The sequence below is a fragment of the Pan troglodytes genome, chromosome 20 (assembly GCF_028858775.2).
Source record: "Pan troglodytes isolate AG18354 chromosome 20, NHGRI_mPanTro3-v2.0_pri, whole genome shotgun sequence".
Taxonomy (NCBI): Eukaryota; Metazoa; Chordata; class Mammalia; order Primates; family Hominidae; genus Pan; species Pan troglodytes.
This window is the reverse complement of record NC_072418.2, coordinates 9,210,428-9,229,540: the sequence shown is the minus strand read 5'-3', so window position 1 is coordinate 9,229,540 and position 19,113 is coordinate 9,210,428. Positions and strand designations below refer to the sequence as shown.

The 19,113-nt window shown below is 46.1% G+C and overlaps 1 protein-coding gene across 3 annotated transcripts in view; it reads right to left on the bottom strand.

Annotated features, from left to right (window-relative positions):
• Positions 1-6,014: 6,014 nt before the first annotated feature.
• The window catches only part of VAV1 (vav guanine nucleotide exchange factor 1), an 88,207-nt gene continuing 75,108 nt past the window's right edge, over positions 6,015-19,113 (bottom strand). For all 3 annotated transcript variants that reach the window (XM_063801080.1, XM_016934840.4, XM_016934842.4), the window contains 5 exons: positions 15,276-15,392; positions 12,622-12,709; positions 10,292-10,406; positions 9,272-9,423; positions 6,015-6,322 (listed from right to left, as the gene is read on the bottom strand). In XM_063801080.1, the coding sequence (XP_063657150.1) occupies positions 6,269-6,322; positions 9,272-9,423; positions 10,292-10,406; positions 12,622-12,709; positions 15,276-15,392 (526 nt within the window). In that variant the 3' untranslated portion in view covers positions 6,015-6,268. The remainder of the gene's footprint in view (positions 6,323-9,271; positions 9,424-10,291; positions 10,407-12,621; positions 12,710-15,275; positions 15,393-19,113) is intronic.

Here is a 19,113-nt window from a genome sequence, read left to right as displayed (position 1 = left end):
AAAATACAAAAATTAGCTGGGTGCTGTAATCTCAGCTACTCGGGAGGCTGAGGCAGGAAAATCGCTTGAACCTGGGAGGCGGAGGTTGCAGTGAGCCAAGATCGCGCCACTGTGCTCCAGCCTGGGAGACAAGAGCGAGACTCGGTCCCACCCCCACCCCACCGCCCCCCCCCCCACAAAAAAAGTTTCTCTTCCAGAAAATATTAAATAGTTCAAGTTGAGACCCCTAGAAAGCACTAGAAATTAAAGACGTGGGAAGAATCCTCAGACCACAGAAAACAGCTGTAGGTAGAGACCCTTCCACCTACTTTGTATTTCTCTGCCTTCTCAACAATATGAACGTGTTTGGCTGCGGACGTTGGCTCACGCCTGCAATCCCAGCGCTCTGGGAGATGGCGCTATCGAGGTGGCGCACTACTGCTGCTGTCCATCAGGGGGCAAGCGCGGCTTTAATTTGTGGCTGTCTGCGGTGGGACTGCCTGGCGGTGTGTCTGTGTGATGTTTAGGAATGTCCCTGTTTGATCTAGTGGGTGTCTGTCTGACGGCGTTTGAAGTCTATATCCGCTGATTTCATTTGTCTTTATCAGTGTTTGTAAATTCTTAGGGCTGGGCGTAGGAGTGAGTGAGTGTGTGTGTGTCTGTCTGTCTGTATTGGGGGCTGTCTGTTGTACATTCACCATGTTGGCCAGGCTGGTTTCGAACTCCTGAGCTCAAGTGATCCACCTGCCTCGGCCTCCCAAAGTGCTAGGATTATAGGCATGAGCCACCACGCCCGGTCTCCCAACAACTTTTCACCCACCCCACCCCCACTTTCCTCCCTCTCCAAGCAAAATGAGCCCCTTGAAGTTTCCAGAACCTACCAGGATCACTATCATTTGCACCTCTCCCTAAAAAGCTTTCCCTTCATTATTTTTTATTATTATTATTATTATTATTATTGAGTCTCACTCTGTCGTCCAGGCTGGGGTGCACTGGTGCAATCTCAGCTCACTGCAATCTCTGCCTCCCAGGTTCAAGTGATTCTCCTTCCTCAGCCTCCCGAGTAGCTGGGATTACAGGCACCTGCCACCACACTGGCTAATTTTTGTATTTTTAGTAGAGATGGGGGTTTCACCATGTTGCCCAGGCTGGTCTCGAACTCCTGACCTCAAGTGATCTGCCGCCTCGGCCTCCCCAAGTGCCGGGATTACAGACATGGACCACCGTGCTCGGCTGTCCCCTCATTTATTTTCTAGGTGACTCCATCCAGCTGATTATACAGTTGCCACCTTAGATGTTTCCTCCTCCAGGAAGCCCTCCCTGACCATCCTCCCCTACTGAAGCCTGGGTTAGATCTGTATTTGCTCCCACAGCCACCTGTGTTCCTTATGAAATTCATCAACTCTGTGTTATAATTGCCTGGTTGATTGTTACAGTCCCCTACTGGATTATACGTGCTTTTCAGGCAGGTCTACGCCTGAGTCATTCACACAGCCTGGGGCTGAAGGTGAGGGCCACCCAGGAACTCCAAGAACAAGTCCATGACCTCAACCTCACCAACACCCTGAACTAGACAGCCCAGGTAGCCACCTTAGGCCATAGGTAGGTTCATGATGTGACTCTGGGGGAGTCATGGGAGGGGCAGAAACCCCCCATCCTAGTTCCTGATCCCTTGTGACTGCATTGCTTCCTCCAACATCCATTTCCAGATTCATGGTTCCTCAAACATGAAAAACACTTCACTCCAGGCTTCAGAGGCTATATCCTGCACCTGGCCAGGTGTGTGCAGGTACCATCTAGGCGTTGGCTTACCTGGGGTTGCAGAGAGAGCTAGGATATGCCAAGATCCCCACCCGGCACTAGAGTGATGGTTAAGAGCGTGGTTCTGTGCTTAGGTGCATACCGACTCTGTGCCTGTGGCGAGCTGATTTCATCTTTCTCTGGTTCAGAGAGGCGAAGTCTTTCCCAAAACTTTGTAGCTAATTTCACAGGGGCACAGAGGACCCTAGAATCTCTTGGAGCCCTGACCGCTATGCTCTATTTCATATAAAAATAAAAACTGGCCAGGCCCAGTGGCTGACGTCTGTAATCCCAGCACTTTGGGAGGCCGAGGCGGGTGGATCACGAGGCCAGGAGATCAAGACCATCCTGACTAACACGATGAAACCCCATCTCTACTAAAAACGCAAAAAATTAGCCGGGCGTGGTGGCGGGCACCTGTAGTCCCAGCTACTCAAGAGGCTGAGGCAGGAGAATGGCGTGAACCCGGGAGGCAGAGCTTGCAGTGAGCCGAGATCATGCCACTGCACTCCAGCCTGGGCGACAGAGCGAGACTCCGTCTCAAAAACAACAACAACAACAAAAAGAAACCCGGCCGGTTGCAGTTGGCTGACACCTGTAATCCCAGCACTTTGGGAGGCTGAGGTGGGCAGATCACGAGGTCAGAAAATCGAGACCATCCTGGCCAACATGGTGAAACCCCTGTGTCTCTACTAAAAATACAACTATTAGCTGGGTGTGGTGGCGTGTGTCTGTAATCCCAGCTACTCGGGAGGCTGAGGCAGGAGAATCGCTTGAACTTGGGAGGTGGAGGTTGCAGTGAGCCAAGATTGCACCACTGCACTGCAGCCTGGCGACAGAGCTAGACTCCATCTCAAAAATAAATAAATAAATAATAAGATAAAATACCACGAAGCTGGCTGTGAGATTAATCTAGATAATGTGTAAGAAGTGCTTACTTTCATGGCGCCAGACAACACTGAATACTTCACATGGGAGGTGCCTCTGTTAGTAGTATGGTAGGGTAATATATTTGGAAGTATGAACTACTTTTTCCCAAATTAATTTATAGCCCATGATCCTTCCCCAGCCCTGTCAGCTTAGGCCAGCCCATCTTTTTGCCTCCTAAGGGTTATTCTAGCAGCCTGCAGATTTACCCAAAAAGCAACTCCCTGGCTTTTGTTGGTCAGTTGGTTACTTGGTTGTTTCTTTGCTTTGTTTTGTTTTTTGTTCTTTGTTTTTGTTTTTGTTTGAGATGGAGTTTTCCTCTGTCACCCAGGCTGGAGTGCAGCGGTGCAGTCTCATCTCACTGCAACGTCCCCCTCCCAGGTTCAAGTGATTCTCTTATCTCAGCCTCCCAAGTAGCTGGGATTACAGGCACCTGCCACCACGCCCGGCTAATTTTTGTATTTTTAGTAGAGATGAGATTTCACCATGTTGGCCAGGCTGGTCTCAAACTCCTGACCTCAAGTGATCTGCCCGCCTCGGCCTCCCAAAGTGCTGGGATTATAGGCGTGAGCCACTGTGACTGGCCTGGTTGGTTTTTAGAGATGAGGTCTCACTCTGTTGCCTAGGCTGGAGTGCAGTGGTGCTATCATAGTTCACCACAGCCTCCACCTCCTGGGCTCAAGCAGTCCTCCCACCTCAGCCTCCTGAGTAGCTGGGACTACAGTTGTGTGCCACCATGCAGAGCTAATTTTTTTATTTTATTTTATTTTATTATTTTTTGTGTGTGTGTGTAGAGAGGAAGATCTTACTATTTTGTGCAGGCTGGTCTCGAGCTCCTGGCCTGAAGCAATCCTCTGGCCTCAGCCTCCCTGGCTTTCGAACTTCAAAATCTTCCTTGGAGATCCTGAATCTTAGTTTATGAGCATTAAAAGTCTAAGGGCTGGGCGCAGTGGCTCATGCCTATAATCCCAGCACTTTGGGAGGCCGAGGCTGGTGGATCACAAAGTCAGAAGATCGAGACCATCTTGGCCAACATGGGGAAACCCCGTTTCTACTAAAACTACAAAAATGAGCGGGGTGTGGTGGCGGGTGCCTGTAATCCCAGCTACTTGGGAGGCTGAGATAGGAGAATCACTTGAACCCAGGAGGCGGAGGTTTCAGTGAGCCGAGATTGCGCCACTGTACTCCAGCCTGGGCGACAGAGCAAGACACCGTCTCAAAAAAAAAAAAAAAAAAAAATGCCAGGCGTGGTGGCTCATACCTGTAATCCCAGCACTTTGGGAGGCCGAGGCGGGTGCATCACGAGGTCAGGAGATCGAGACCATCCTGGCTAACAAGGCGAAACCCCGTCTCTACTAAAAATACAAAAAATTAGCCGGGCGTGGTAGCGGGCGCCTGTAGTCCCAGCTACTCGGGAGGCTGAAGCAGGAGAATGGCGTGAACCCAGGAGGGTTGCAGTGAGCTGAGACCGCACCACTGCACTCCAGCCTGGGCAACAGAGCAAGACACTGTCTCAAAAAAAAAAGAAAAAAAAAAGGTTAAGAAAATAAATTTCATGTAATGTATATTTTACTGCAATTTTAATAATTAATAAAGACTATTAAATAAAAAATGGCCAGGTGAGGTGGCTGACGCCTGTAATCCCAGCACTTTGGGAGGCCGAGGCGGGTGGATCACCTGAGGTCAGGGGTTCCAGACCAGCCTGGCCAACATGGTGAAACCCCGTCTCTTCTAAAAATACAAAAAATTAGCTGGGCATGGTGGCGCGTGCCTGTAGTCCCAGCTACTCGGGAGACTAAGGCAGGAAAATCACTTGAACCCGGGAGGCGGAGGTTGCAGTAAGCCAAGATTGCACCACTGCACTCCAGCCCAGGCAACAGAGCAAGACTCTGTCTCAAAAAGAAAAACAAATGAGGCCAGGTGCAGTGGCTCACACCTGTAATCCCAGCACTTTGGGAGGCCAAGGTGAGAGGACTGCTTGAGCCCATGAGATCAAGACCAGCCTGACCAACATAGCAACACCCCCTCCCTACAAAAAATAAAATATTAGCCGGGTGTGGTGGTGCTTGCTTTTAGTCCCAGCTACTTGGGAGGCTGACATGGGAGGATCGCTTGACACCAGGAGGTGGAGGCTGCAGTGAGCTATGATCGTGCCACTGTGCCCCCGGCTGGGCAACAGAGTAAGACTATGTCCCTGAAAAAATAAAATAAAATAATTTAAAAAGAAAGAAAAACGAATGAGCGGTACATTTTTGTGATCTTGAATCTTTGAGTATAAAATTCTTTCCTGAGTATAAAAATCTTTGAGTACTAAAAAAAAAAAAAAAGAAATTCTCGCTTTTATTTATTTATTTATTTATTTGTTTATTATTTTTATTTTTTGAGACAGAGTTCTTGCTCTGTCACCCAGGCTGGAGTACAGCGTCATGATCTCGGCTGACAGTAACCTCCGCCTCCTGGGTTCAAGCGATTCTCCTGCCTCAGCCTCCCAAGCAGCTGGGATTACTGGCACCTGCCACCACGCCCGGCTAGTTTTTGTATTTTTAGTAGAGACAGGGTTTCACCATGTTGGCCAGGCTGGTCTTGAACTCCTGACCTCAGGTGATCCACCTGCTTCAATCTCCCGAAGTGTTGGGATTACAAGCATGAGCTACTGCACCCAGCAAATTCCTGCTTTATTTTATTTTATTTATTTATTTATTTTTGAGATGGAATCTCGCTCTGTTGCCCAGGCTGGAGGGCAGTGGTGCGATCTTGGCTCACTGCAACCTCCGCCTCCCAGGTTCAAGGGATTCTTCTGCCTCAGCCTCCTGAGTAGTTGGGATTATAGGCACCGGCTAGTTTTTGTATTTTTAGTAGAGACGGGGTTTTGCCATGTTGGCCAGGCTGGATATGAAAGAGGGAATTTCATATCCCAGATTCAAGTTGTATTGTATTAATAAATGACAGAGAACAGCAATCAAGTTAGGAGACAGAAATTGGTGAGAGGGCTTTGTCTGTGGATTGGTGAGGGGCTTTGTCTGTGATTGGTGAGGGGGCTTTGTCTGTGGATTGTTGAGGGGGCTTTGTCTGTGGTTGGTAAGGGGGCTTTGTCTGTGGATTGGTGAGGGGGCTTTGTCTGTGGATTGTTGAGGGGGCTTTGTCTGTGGATTGGTGAGGGGGCTTTGTCTGTGGATTGTTGAGGGGGCTTTGTCTGTGGTTGGTAAGGGGGCTTTGTCTGTGGATTGGTGAGGGGGCTTTGTCAGTGTGGCACACTCTCTCCCCATCTCTCTCCTAGCAGGTCCTTCTGAACGACACCAGTCCTTCCATCCATCTTCATCCTTTTATTAAATGTAACCCCCTTGAGCCCCGTCTGCTTGAGGGGACCCAAGAGGAAATCGGGGTGTTATAAATTAACCATGTCAGGGCACATCCCGGGAGCACCGCCAGCTGGACGCTGGCCTCCTCCAGTCCATCCCAAAGTCTCCACCCGCCGGGAGCTGTCACAGCCCCTGGCCCCGCTGCCTGCCCACGCCGGGCTCAGAGCCTGGAGTTTCTCGTCTCTCTGCCAAGGCACCAGGGCTCAGCAGTATTCAGAATAATCTTCCTCCACGTAGTTGGCAGGGAACCAGCCAACCTGGAAACAGATGAGGAGTTCATCAGAGCAACCTCTGCACATCCTCCTACTGCCCCTCCACACACCAGGCAGGCTCCCTCCCACCTCAGGGCCTTTGCACCTGCTCTTCCTTCTGTCTATCCCAGAAAACACATCACCCAACGTACACAAGGCTGACCACACACACACACACACACCCATTACCTCCTAAAAGTCCCTCCCTAAATGGCACTTTATCAGCAAGGCCTTCCTAGCCATACTATTCAAAATTGCAAGCTCCACCCACCCCAACACTCCTTAGCCCCTTTTTCTTTTCTTTTTCTTTTTTTCTTTTTTTTTTTTCTTTTTTGAGACAGAGTCTCACTCTGCCCCCTAGGCTGGAGTGCAATGGCGCAATCTCAGCTTATTGCAACCTCCACCTCCCAGGTTCAAGTGATTCTCCTGCCTCAGCCTCCCGAGTAGCTGGGATTACAGGCGCCTGCCACCACACCCAGCTAATTTTTTTTTATTTTTAGTAGAGACGGGGTTTCACCATGTTGGCCGGGCTGGTTTCAAACTCCTGACCTCCGGTGATCTGCCCATCTCGGCCTCCCAGAGTGCTGGGATTACAGGCATGAGCCACCGTGCCTGGACCCCTTGTCTTGCTTTATCTTTCTCTATAGCACATATCACCATCTGATTCATTATGTATCATTTGCTTATTTACAAGCTTTTTGTCTGTTCCCCTCCCTGCAACTGCAATGTGAGCTCTACAAGGCAGAATTTTTTTTTTTTTTTTGAGACACGGTCTTACTCTGTTGCCCAGGCTGGAGTGCAGTGGCGCGATCTCAGCTCACCACAGCCTCCGCCTCCTGGGTTCAAGCAATTCTCCTGCCTCAGCTTAACGAGTACCTGGGATTAGAGGCGCAGGCCACAATGCCCAGCTAATTTTTTTGTATCTTTAGTTAAGACAGGGTTTCGCCATGTTGGCCAGGCGGGTCTCAAACTCCTCTCCCCAAGTGATCCACCCACCTTGGCATCCCAAAGTGCTGGGATTACAGGCATAAGCCACCACGCCTGGCCAGCAGGGATTTTTGTCTGTATTATTTGTCACTGAATCCCAAGAGCCTAGAACAGTTCCTGGCACACAGTAGATACTTACTGAATATTTTTTGGCTGGATGGATAGATGAATGGATGGATTATTGGATTGATGGGTAGGTGGATAGATAGGTAGATAGAAAGATAGATAATGAATGGATAGATAGATAGATAGATAGATAGATAGATAGATAGATAGATAAATGGGTGGATGGATACTTGGGTTGGTGAATGGTGATTGGAAGGATGAGTGGATGGTGGCCGGATGGATGGATGGATGAATTAATGGACTGGTGAGTAGGTGTATGGATGGATAAATATAGAGATAGATTAACAGATGGGTGCAAGCATGGATAGATGGATGGATGCACAGATAGAAATGGATGAATAGATGTTGGCTGGATGGTGGATTAATGGATAGATTAATGTTTTAATGGGTGGGTAGGTGGATAGATGGATAGATAGATGCGTGAATGGAAGGGTGGGTGGATGAATGGATAGATGCGTAGGTTGAGATGGATGGATGCATAGGCTGAGATGGATGGATGCACAGATGAATGGATGATTTGTGGATGGATGGATAGATGGATGGATGGATGGATGGATGGATGAATCCTTTACATCCCAATCCTTCCTCAATGCTCCAAAAGCCTCTCTCAAAGCCTAATTGTCCTCCACTGCTCATTAAACTGACCCTCCAATGTTTTAACAAAACTCCTCATCGATGCAATTATCCACATCATTTTTTGTGTATATTTTCCCCAGTAGAATGTAAACTCTAACCACTGTCCTTGTCTTCATTACACAAACATATTTCTGAGAAATCCATCATAAGGCAGAATTCTAGAGGCTGAGAAGTCATCAGTGGATGAAATAAAGAAGGTGCTCTGCCTTCATGGAACAAAAATGAGAACTTGGCAGAAACAAGTGGACTTGAAGACATTTGAAGTCTATTCCACTCCTTAGAGTCAGAATTCAAGCAGGCAAAGTGAGCACAGTGGTTTAGTCCCAGCTCTACCTCTTTGTATATTCAGTACTGATTAGGCACCTCTCACCCCAGGGCCTTTGCACACACTGGTCCTTCTGTCTGGAATGCTTTCCCCCAACACATATACAACCTTTTCATTTGGATGACTTTATTTATCCCTTATTAATCAGTTTGGCCTTTCAGAAGTCATCCTGATCCACTCCTAGGGTGGGTCAGGGGCTCCCTCAGTGCTCCCACGCTGCCCTGTGATTCTCCACCACAATCTCTTTTATTCTTTCTTCTTTTTTTTAAAGACAGGGTCTTGTTCTGTCACCCAGGCTGCAGTGGCACAATCATAGCTCACTGCAGCATCCAACACCTGGACTCAAGCAATCCTCCCACCTCAGCTTCCTGAGTACCTGGGACACACTACCACGCCCAACTAATGTTTTTGTTTTTATTTTTATTTATGTAGAGGTGGGATCTCACTATTTTAGCCAGGCTTGCCTTGAATTTATGGCCTCAAGAGATCCTCCTACCTCAGCCTCCCAAAGCACTGGGATTACAGGCATGAGCCATCGTGACCGGCACCCTTGTTAGTCTTGACCACTCAGTGTCACGACTGCTTGGTTATAGGTCTGTCCTCCACATTCGATTATAAGTTTCATGAGGGCAATCCTTGTACCGTGCTTGTTTCTGTCTCCTCGACACCCAGCACAATGTCTGCACACAGCAGGTGCTGAATACATGCAGGTAGGTTGCATAAATGCATAAATGACATCCCTGTGTCCCTTCCTTCCCTCCCACCAGGAGAGATCTCCATGGGAGCCGCACCTCACCTTCTCCAGTCCCCAATTCCAGTCTCGTCCACCACCAGCTCAACCCCCATGCCCTCCCCCTGTCACCCAGCCCTGCCTGCCTCACCCGGCCATAGATCTCCCCTCGCCACCAGCCTTGCTGTCCCTTCTTGTTAAGGATCTTGATGATGTCACCCTCCTTGAGCGACAGCTCTGATCGGTCTCGGGCGCAGAAGTCATAGCGGGCTTTGGCTGTGCCAAAATACTTTGTGCTTCCCACTGTGGAGAGAGAACAGAAGTGAGAAAAGGGTCTGGGGCAGATACCCACTCACTCTCTGGGGGCACAAGCTCTCAGGACAGTAACTCCAGGATAAAGGGCTCCTCAGTGCTCTTTTCTGCAGAGTAATAGATGCCCTGTACTGTAAGGGGACACAATTGTACTCCCAGCATCATCCTCCCGTCTGAATTTAGAAAATAACACTTTTTTTTTTTAAAGATAGAGTCTCTCTCTGTCGCCCAGACTGGAGTGCAGTGGCACAATCTCAGCTCACTGCAACCTATGCCTCCTGGGTTCAAGCGATTCTCCGGCCTCAGCCTCCTGAATAACTGGGATTACAGGCCTGTGCCACCATGCCCAGCTGATTTTTATGTTTTTTTTTTTTTTAGTACAGATGGAGTTTCACCATGTTGGCCAGGCTGGTCTTGAACTCCTAACCTCAAGTGATCCACCCGCCTTGGCCTCCCGAAGTGCTGGAGTTACAGGCATGAGCCACCGCACCCAGCCAGAAAATAAGACTGGTTTTGAATTTTTATTTTTATTTTTTTATTTTGAGGCTGAGGCATGAGAATCCCTCGAACCCGAGAGGTGGGAGGCAAAGGTTGCAGCGAGCTAAGATTGCACCACCGCACTCCAGCTTAGGCAACACAGTGAGACTCTGTCTCAAAAAATAAATAAATAAATAAATTAAATTATATTATATTTTAAAAATATATATGAAGGGCTAGACAGGAGTGGAAAGGGGTTCCTGCTACTGCACAGATATGACCTCTGCAAGGCCATTGGAAGGGGTGTCAATGGCATCCCCAAAGTTTCCCTCCACAATGGGAAGGGGCTGGGGCTGTAAGCCCCCAGTCTGAGACCTCCTACCTGCTGGCCTGCTGATGGTTCTCTTCTCAGGCTCCTTGAAGGGGAACTGCAAGGTGGTGTCCAGAGACTTGAAGCAATCCTTTAGAGAGTTCTGCTGGTAAAACTCCACCAGCTCCTGGAAGGCGGACCACATGGCAGATGCTATCCCAGCGGGCCAGCCCATAAGGGGGCAGAGCTAGGAACAGCCATATGCAACTCCTCACATGAAGCAGGCCCTGTTTCTGGCCTCTTTGGAAAGCGACCCCTTGAATACTCCCCATGATGGGGATTTCATCACCTCCCTGAGCAGCCAGGACTATTTACGGGGAAGGGACCACACTGCCTAAAACAGGTTCTTTCTTTTTTTTTTTTTTTTGAGACGGAGTCTGGCTCTGTCGCCCAGGCTGGAATGCAGTGGCGCTATCTTGGCTCACTGCAAGCTCCGCCTCCAGGGTTCACGCCATTCTCCTGCCTCAGCCTCCCGAGTAGCTGGGACTACAGGCGCCCGCCACTACGCCCAGCTAATTTTTTATATTTTTAGTAGAGACGGGGTTTCACCGCGTTAGCCAGGATGGTCTCGATCTCCTGACCTCGTGATCCACCCGCCTCGGCCTCCCAAAGTGCTGGGACTACAGGCGTGAGCCACCGTGCCCGGCCAAAAACAGGTTCTTTCAATAGTGGACTAACTTACTTCGTGATAAATTTACGAGATAATTAGCTCACCAAATTCAAAACCTTCTATGGGGCCACATGCCTTAATTTACAATTAGCAATCATCATCAGGCCAGATGTAGTGGCTCATGCCTGAAATCTCAGCACCTTGGGAAGTCAAGGTGGGAAGATCACTTGAAGCCAAGAGTTCAAGACCAGCCTGGGCAACAAAGCAAGATCCCATCTCTAAAAAAGATTTAAAAAATTAGCCAGGCATGACAGTGCATGCCTGTAGTCTCAGCTATTCAGGAGGCTGAGGAGGGAGGATTGCCTGAGCCCAGGGGTTTGAAGCCACAGTGAGCTATGATCACAACATTGCACTCTAGCCTGGGCCACAGAGCAAGACCCTGTCTCTTGTATTTTTTTTAAAGTAAACCTATATGAAAGGTTCATAGATACTCATTACCCTATTCCAATAACTTGTCTGAAATTTTTCAGAAGTTAAAAATTGGGGGAATATGTTTCAGAATAAAAAATATGGAGGAAAAAAAAGATTTGTTGAATAAATTGACCTTTGGGGGAGTCAAGGATCCATTTGAGAATCAAGTGAAATCTAAGACAAAAAATACAGATGCATGCAACATTCTGGATTTTCTTTCAGAGGACTCAGCTTCTCAAGGGCCCACAGACCATGGGTAAAAACCATATGCCTTAGATCGCTAGGCCTAAAATGTCTAAAATATGGTTGAAAATTACAAGGCACCAAACAGAAGCAAGAACCCTCAAAAGGCATTTGAATTGTTGCTGAAATGATTATGCAGCAGATTAGGCAAAGACAAGCTATGGGCTCTGCCATTCAGTGAAGCTAGACGAGGAGTAAACCTCAGTTTTACCCATCTGTGAAATGGGAACTCAGAAAGAAGGTTGAGGGGATTAATTAGGTTTCTATCTATAACATATTTGAGGGCTGAATGCAGTAGCTCACACCTGTAATCCCAACGCTTTGGGAGGCCAAGACAGAAGGATTATTTGAGCCCAGGAGTTCAAGGCCAGCCTGAGCAACAAAGCAAGTCCCCATCTCTACAAAAAAAAATTTTTTTTTTTAATTAGCCAGGCATGATGGTGCATGCCTATAGTCCCAGCTGCTCGGGAGGCTGAGGCGAGAGATTATTTAAACCAGGAATTTGAGGCTGCAGTGTACTATGATTGCACCACTGCACTCCAGCCTGGGCAACAGAGCAAGACTCTCTTTCTCTCTCTCAATCTCTCTCTCTCTATCTATCTATCTATCTATCTATATAAAAATAAACAGATACACGTATATACATGTACCCTACATACATATGTATACATATGTACGTATATATACGTAAGTAAAATTTAAATACACATACATACATATGTATGTATATATGCATATATACACACATACATATATACATAATGCTCGAATATATGTATAAATAAAATTTAAAAATGAACATATCTTACACTTAAGTGCTCTGTCAATATTCAACTGCTGTTATTCATTATTATTCCCATTGTTCATCATTAAGAGCATAAGTTTAAGGTCACTTGCACTGTAGTGCCACTGGAGGGGGGTCACCCTGAATGTGGGAAAAGGGGGTCCCAAGGCGGAGGTGCAGGGAGGGTCCTCCTAGGTTCTGGAAAGCTGGGATTGAGCGGACATTGGCCCTTACCGTAAGCCCCCGGAAAGCCTTTTTCTCTGTGATCCGGTACAGTCCTTCTGCTGTCATGATTTTAATGTGCTTGACCTCGACGTTATATCTGGAACCAGATGGCCACCGGGCCCTGAGTCTGGGGACCAGGCCCATTCCCCACCAAGCCCCAGTCATGGAGGAAGCAACCTTGACCCCTTCAGGGAGGAGTAACTACTGGAAACCAAAGACAAGCTGTCCCAACAGAGCCCATTCCCTGGGGCCTTTGCTACTCTAAAGCCTTAATGTCTTCCTCTCGTAGAAGAGGAATCATCTTCCCTGACTCACAGGTTTGTTGAGAAGTCACTAAGATCTTGTAAAGAAGGCAGTGTTCTAGAATGGATACGAAGAGACCTCCCCTTCCACCAATATAGACGACCATAGGATATAAAGGAAGAGCCTGGAGGAAAGACCCATTTCTGTCAACATGGTGGACATAGACTAAAAGGGGCCTTGGAGAAGACCTCCACTCCTGCTCATCTGGCAAACTAGATCACAAACAAACAAACAAACAAACAAAAAAACAAAACAAAGAAACAAAAAAAACTCTTCCTATTTAAAAAAACACTAGAAATGTTGAGAAAAAAATTGCTGAGCTCTCAAAAAAAAAAAGTAAGGGAAATTCACAGGAGCCAAAAATAACAATGAAATTACAAACTCAGCAGCATGTGAGAGAAGGGAATTCCTCTACACTGTGGGCTGGACTGTAAATTGGTTCAGCCACTGCGGAAAGCAGTTTGGAGGTTTCTCGAAGAACTAAAAATAGAACCACCATTTGATGCAGCTACCCTATGACTGGGTATCTACCCAAAGGAAAAAGTAATTGTGCTACCAAAAAGACACACACCCTTGTATGTTCATCACAGCAGCATTCACAATAGCAAAGACATGGATCGACCCAGGTGCCCATCAACAGTGGACTGGATAAGAAAATGTGGTACATATACACACACTATGGACTACTATACAGCCATAAAGAAGAATGAGATCATGTGCATTGCAGCAGCGTGGATGCACTGGGTGTTATTATCCTAAATGAATTAATACAGAAACAGTAAGCCAAACACCACATGTTCTCACTTATAAGCAAGGGTTAAACATTGGGTACACATGGACATAAAGATGGGAATAATATTGGCCAGGCACAGTGGCTCACGCCTGTAATCCCAGCACTTTGAGAGGCCGAGGCAGGTGGATCACCTGAGGTCAGGAGTTCGAGACCAGCCTGGCCAACATGGTGAAACTTTCCCCCAACCCCCCACCCCACTGTCTCTACTAAAAATACAAAAAAATTAGCCAGGCATGGTGACGTGCACCTGTAAATCCCAGCTACTCAAGAGGCTGAGGCAGAAGACTCGCTTGAACCTGGGAGGTGGAGTTTGCAGTGAGCTGAGATCATGCCATTGCACTCCAGCCTGGGCGGCAAAGTGAGACTCCATCTCAAAAAAAAAAAAAAAAAGGCTGGAAACAATAGACTCGGGGGAGCACTAGAGGGAGGAGGATGGGATGAAAGAGCTGAAAAACTACCTACTGAGTATATGCTCACTCCCTGGGTGTTGGGATCATTCATGGCCCCAACCCTCGGCATTGTGCAATATACCTTTGTAACAAACCTGCACATGTGCCCTCTGATTCTAAAATAAGTTGAAAAAAATATATATAGGTGGGATGTAGTGGCTCACACCTGCACTTTGGGAGGCTGAGGTGGGAGGATGTTTGAAGGTCAGGAGTATGAGACCAGCCTGGGCAACACGGAGAGACCCTCGTCTCTACAAAAAATATAAACATTAGCTGGGTGTGGTGGTGCACACCTATAGTCCCAGCCACTGGGGAGGCTGAGCTAGGAGGGTCCCCTGAATCTGGGAGGCAGAGGTTGCAGTGAGCTAAGATCTCACCACTGCACTCCAGCCTGGGCAACAGAGACAGACTGTCACCAAAATAACAATAATAATAATAAAATAAAATTAAAAAAATTAGAAATTCCTGGAAGTTAAAAAAAAGAAAAAACATATATATGAAAATTGGTTAAAAATAAAAGCCTTCAGGCCAGGCACGATGGCTCACGCCTGTAATCCCAACACTTTGGGAGGCCGAGGCGGGTGGATTACTTGAGGTCAGGAGTTCAAGACCAGGCTGGCCAACATGGAGAAACCCCGTATCTACTAAAAATACAAAAATTAGCTGGGCATGGTGACAGGCGCCTGTAATCCCAGCTACTCGGGAGTCTGAGGCAGGAGAATCGCTTGAACCTGGGAGGTTGCAGTGAGCTGAGATCTCACCACTGCACTCCAGCCTGGGCGACAAAGGGACTCTGTGCCAGAAAAAAAAAAAAGAAAAGAAAAGAAAAAAAAGGGGGGGGGGGAAGAAAGGTCAGGGCGACAGAGGGAGACTCTGACTCAAATTAATTAATTAATTTTAAGAGCCTTTTTGAGCCTCTATAGGAATCATATCTCTTTCTTGTGGTTGTCAATTAAAAGAAATAAGGAAGGTGAAAGGCACGCGGGAAACAGCAGGGGCTCAGTAAAAGGTGCATGCTATTACTGTACACTTCTATAAAGTAAAACCTGGATACCCTTTTTCCCAGGCCCGCAGGGCCCAGGCCCCAAAAGGGTATGAGTCAGGGAGAAAGGAGTTACTTAATGCTGATGGCAAATTCTGCTGCATCCTTCACCCTCTGCCGCACCAAGAAAGTCCCGTCCGAGCGGTTGGCCAGGATGCTCTCTGCCCCTGCCCGCTCCATGGGGCCTGCGTACCTGCAAAGAGACACCAAGGACAGAGGTGGCACGGCCCCCGTGCCTGGGTCCCCATATTGCCATATGGAGGCTGCCTTTCCCCCTGAACCCCTTTGATTTTTTAAGTTGGTGACAGCCTGGATCTAACAGCCCTTCAGCACCAAGGTAGGTGCCGTGGAGGCAGGGGCCGGAGCCCAGACATGGGGAGCGGGCTTCCACTTCTACAGGTCACCACTAAGGTTTGACACATGGATTCGGGGGGATGGCTCAGCCCTTTGGGTCTGGCTGGGTGTCTGGAATTTGGCGATGGCTTCGCCAGGCATTTCCTGAAGGCTCACTGTGTGCGCATCTCTGTGGTCACCCGGACAGAAGTAGGGGAAGGAGAATGAGTCACGAGCCTCAGGTGCAAAATGTAAGTGAGAGCCAAAAAACCTAGTCATCAAGGTAAATGACAATAAGTAAAACAAACAGTATTCTAATACAATATTCTTAGAAATCAAAATGAATAAAGTCAGCCATCAAAAGGGAAGCAGCACTGACATGGGCTACAATGGAGATGAGCCTTAAAACATCACACTCAGTGAGAGAAGCCAGGCACAAACGGCCACACACTGTGATTTCCATTCATAGGAAATGCCCAGAACACGCCAATCCACAGAGACAGGAAGGAGACCCTTGGTTCCCGAGGGCTGCGGGAGGCAGGAGCAACTGCCCGGGATGGGGTTTCTCTTGGGGGTGCTGAGAATGTTTTGGAGCTAAACGGCAGTGATGGCGGCACAGTATTGCAAATATACTAAATGGCACTGGCTGGGCGCTGTGGATCACGCCTGTAATCCCAGCACTTTGGGAGGCCGAGGTGGGCGAATCACAAGGGCAGGAGTTCGAGACCACCCTGGGCAACATGGTGAAACCTCGTCTCTACTAACAATGCAAAAATTAGGTGGGCTTGATGGCGGGCGCCTGTAATCCCAGCTATTCAGGAGGCTGAGGCAGGAGAATCGCTTGAACTCGGTAGGCGGAGGTTGCAGTGAGCTGAGATCACACCACTGCACTCCAGCCCAGGCAACAGTGCGAAACTCTGTCTCCAAAAAAAAAAAGCAAAAAGCCACTGAATATAAATATAACATGAATATATTTATAATGTGAGTGTAAATATTCAATATGAATAATAGTTATATATAATAATATATAATCATTATATAATAATATATAACTATCTATTGTAGATAGCTATATGTTAATATAGATAGTTATATATAACCCTATAATATATAATATGAATATAATATAAATATACATGTAATATTTATATTACATGGAATACACCATATATAGTCTATGTAAATGTAAAATATATGGTATAACATACAATATATTATAAACGTAAATGGGCAACATAAATAATACATACTAATTATATGTAATACATAATTATATATAATATATAATTTTTTTTGAGACAGTGCCTCGCTCTGTCTTGGCTCACTGCAACCTCTGCCTCCTGGGTTCAAGCAATTCTCCTGCCTCAGCCTCTCGAGTAGCTGGGATTACAGGTGCACACCACCACGACCAGCTAATTTTTTGTACTTTTAATAGAGGCAGGGTTTCACCATGTAGGCCAAACTGGTCTCGAACTCCTGACCTCAAGTGATCCACCCGCCTCAGCCTCTCAAAGTGCTGGGATTACAGGCATAAGCCACAGTGCCCAGCCCATCATACATAATTTTATATAAGCATAAATATCTCATGCTAATGTAATGTATATTATAGTATATAATGTACAACATGATATAAATGTAACATACAATAAAGAATATTAATTATGTGTAATACATAATTATACATAACATATAATTTTATATAAGTGTAAATATATCATGTTAATGTAAATGTATGTTAAAATATATAATGTACAATATGACATAAATGTAACATATATAAATAACAAATATTAATTATACATAATATATAATTTTATGTCACCTAACATAATGTAAATGTAAATATAAAGCTACAGTATACTATATTATATAATGCATATGATATATAAACATAAATGTGCAATATAAATAATAAATGTTAATTCTCTAGAATATGTAGCATAATATAAATGCAAATCTCTAATATAAATATACTATGATATATGGTATAATATGTGATAAGATGATATAAATGTAAATATACAATATAAAGAATAAATATTAGTTATATATTGTACATAATTGTATATAAATATAATATAATGTAAAGTAAATAGGTAATCTATAAATCTTATTATAATATACTGTATACTGTATAATATAATATAAACATAAATGTGCAACATAAATAAAAACATTAATTTGTGAAAATACATAGCATAATATAAATATATTTTATGATCTGTGGTATAATATATAATAGGTTGTAAACATAAATACACAATATAAATAATAAGTATTAATTATAAATCATATGTAATTGCATATAATATCTAACATCATGTAAATGTTAATATGTAATATAAATGTAAATATGAATAGAAATAGAAATGCCTGTAACAATTACAAGGTTAATTTTATGTTGTATGAATTTCACCTCATTTTTATTTATTTATTTATTTTTTGAGACCGAGTCTCGCTCTGTTGCCCAGGCTGGAGTGCAATGGCAAAATCTCGGCTCACTGCAACCTCCGCCTGCCAGGTTCAAGCGATTCCCCTGCCTCAGCCTCCTGAGTAGCTGGGACTACAGGCGTGTGCCACCACGCCCAGCTAATTTTTTTTGTATTTTTAGTAGAGACAGGGTTTCACCATGTTGCCCAGGCTGGTCTTGAACTCCTGACCTCAAGTGATCGACCCGCCTCGGCCTCCCAAAGCGCTGAGATTACAGGCGTGAGCCACTGCGCCCAGCCGAATTTCACCTCAATTTTAAAAAACGAATGCAAATCTGGTTCGAGTTGGTGTTTAACATTTTCTTTTTAATGAATGCAAAGAAACCATGATGAACAAACATCAAAATTTTGAATAAAGACAGAATCTGACTGCCCGACTCACCTCACCCACCTCCTCTTAGTCCCGGCTCTATTGGATCCTGTCTTTAGTTAGGATTTTGATATTTGTTCATCTCAAAATTTTTTTGGCTTGTTTTTGATTTTTTTAATGTTGTATTAAAACATGATGGACCTTAATGACTGAGATTTTCAGCGTCCCCTTAAATCTGGCACCCATGAGAGAGCCTCCCTGGTCTCACCCTGGTCCCCACCCCATTGACCACATCTCGGCGCAGAAGGGCGGAAGGAGTGCTAATGCAGGAGAACACGATTCAAATCCTGACCCTGCCACTTGCGTGTTCTAAGACCTTGGCAACTGGTTTTGCCTCTCTGGGCCTCAATTTCCTCTTCTGAAAAGAGGGAGATGCCACAGATGCACATTTTTTATAAATGGCAATAGTGCACCTGCTACTATGTGGTACACACTTAGAAGATGGGAGCGTCGGCTGGGCGCGGTGGCTCACACCTGTAATCCCAGCGCTTTGGGAGGCTGAGGCGAGTGGATCACCTGAGGTCAGGAGTTCGAGACCAGCCTGGCCAACATGGTGAAACTCTGTCTTTACTAAAAATATAAAAAATTAGCCAGGTGTGGTGGTATGTGCCTGTAATCCCAGCTCGGGAGGCTGAGGCAGGAGAATCGCTTGAACCTGGGAGGTGGAGGTTGCAGTGAGCCGAGATCACGCCATTGCGCTCCAGCCTGGGCAACAAGAAGAT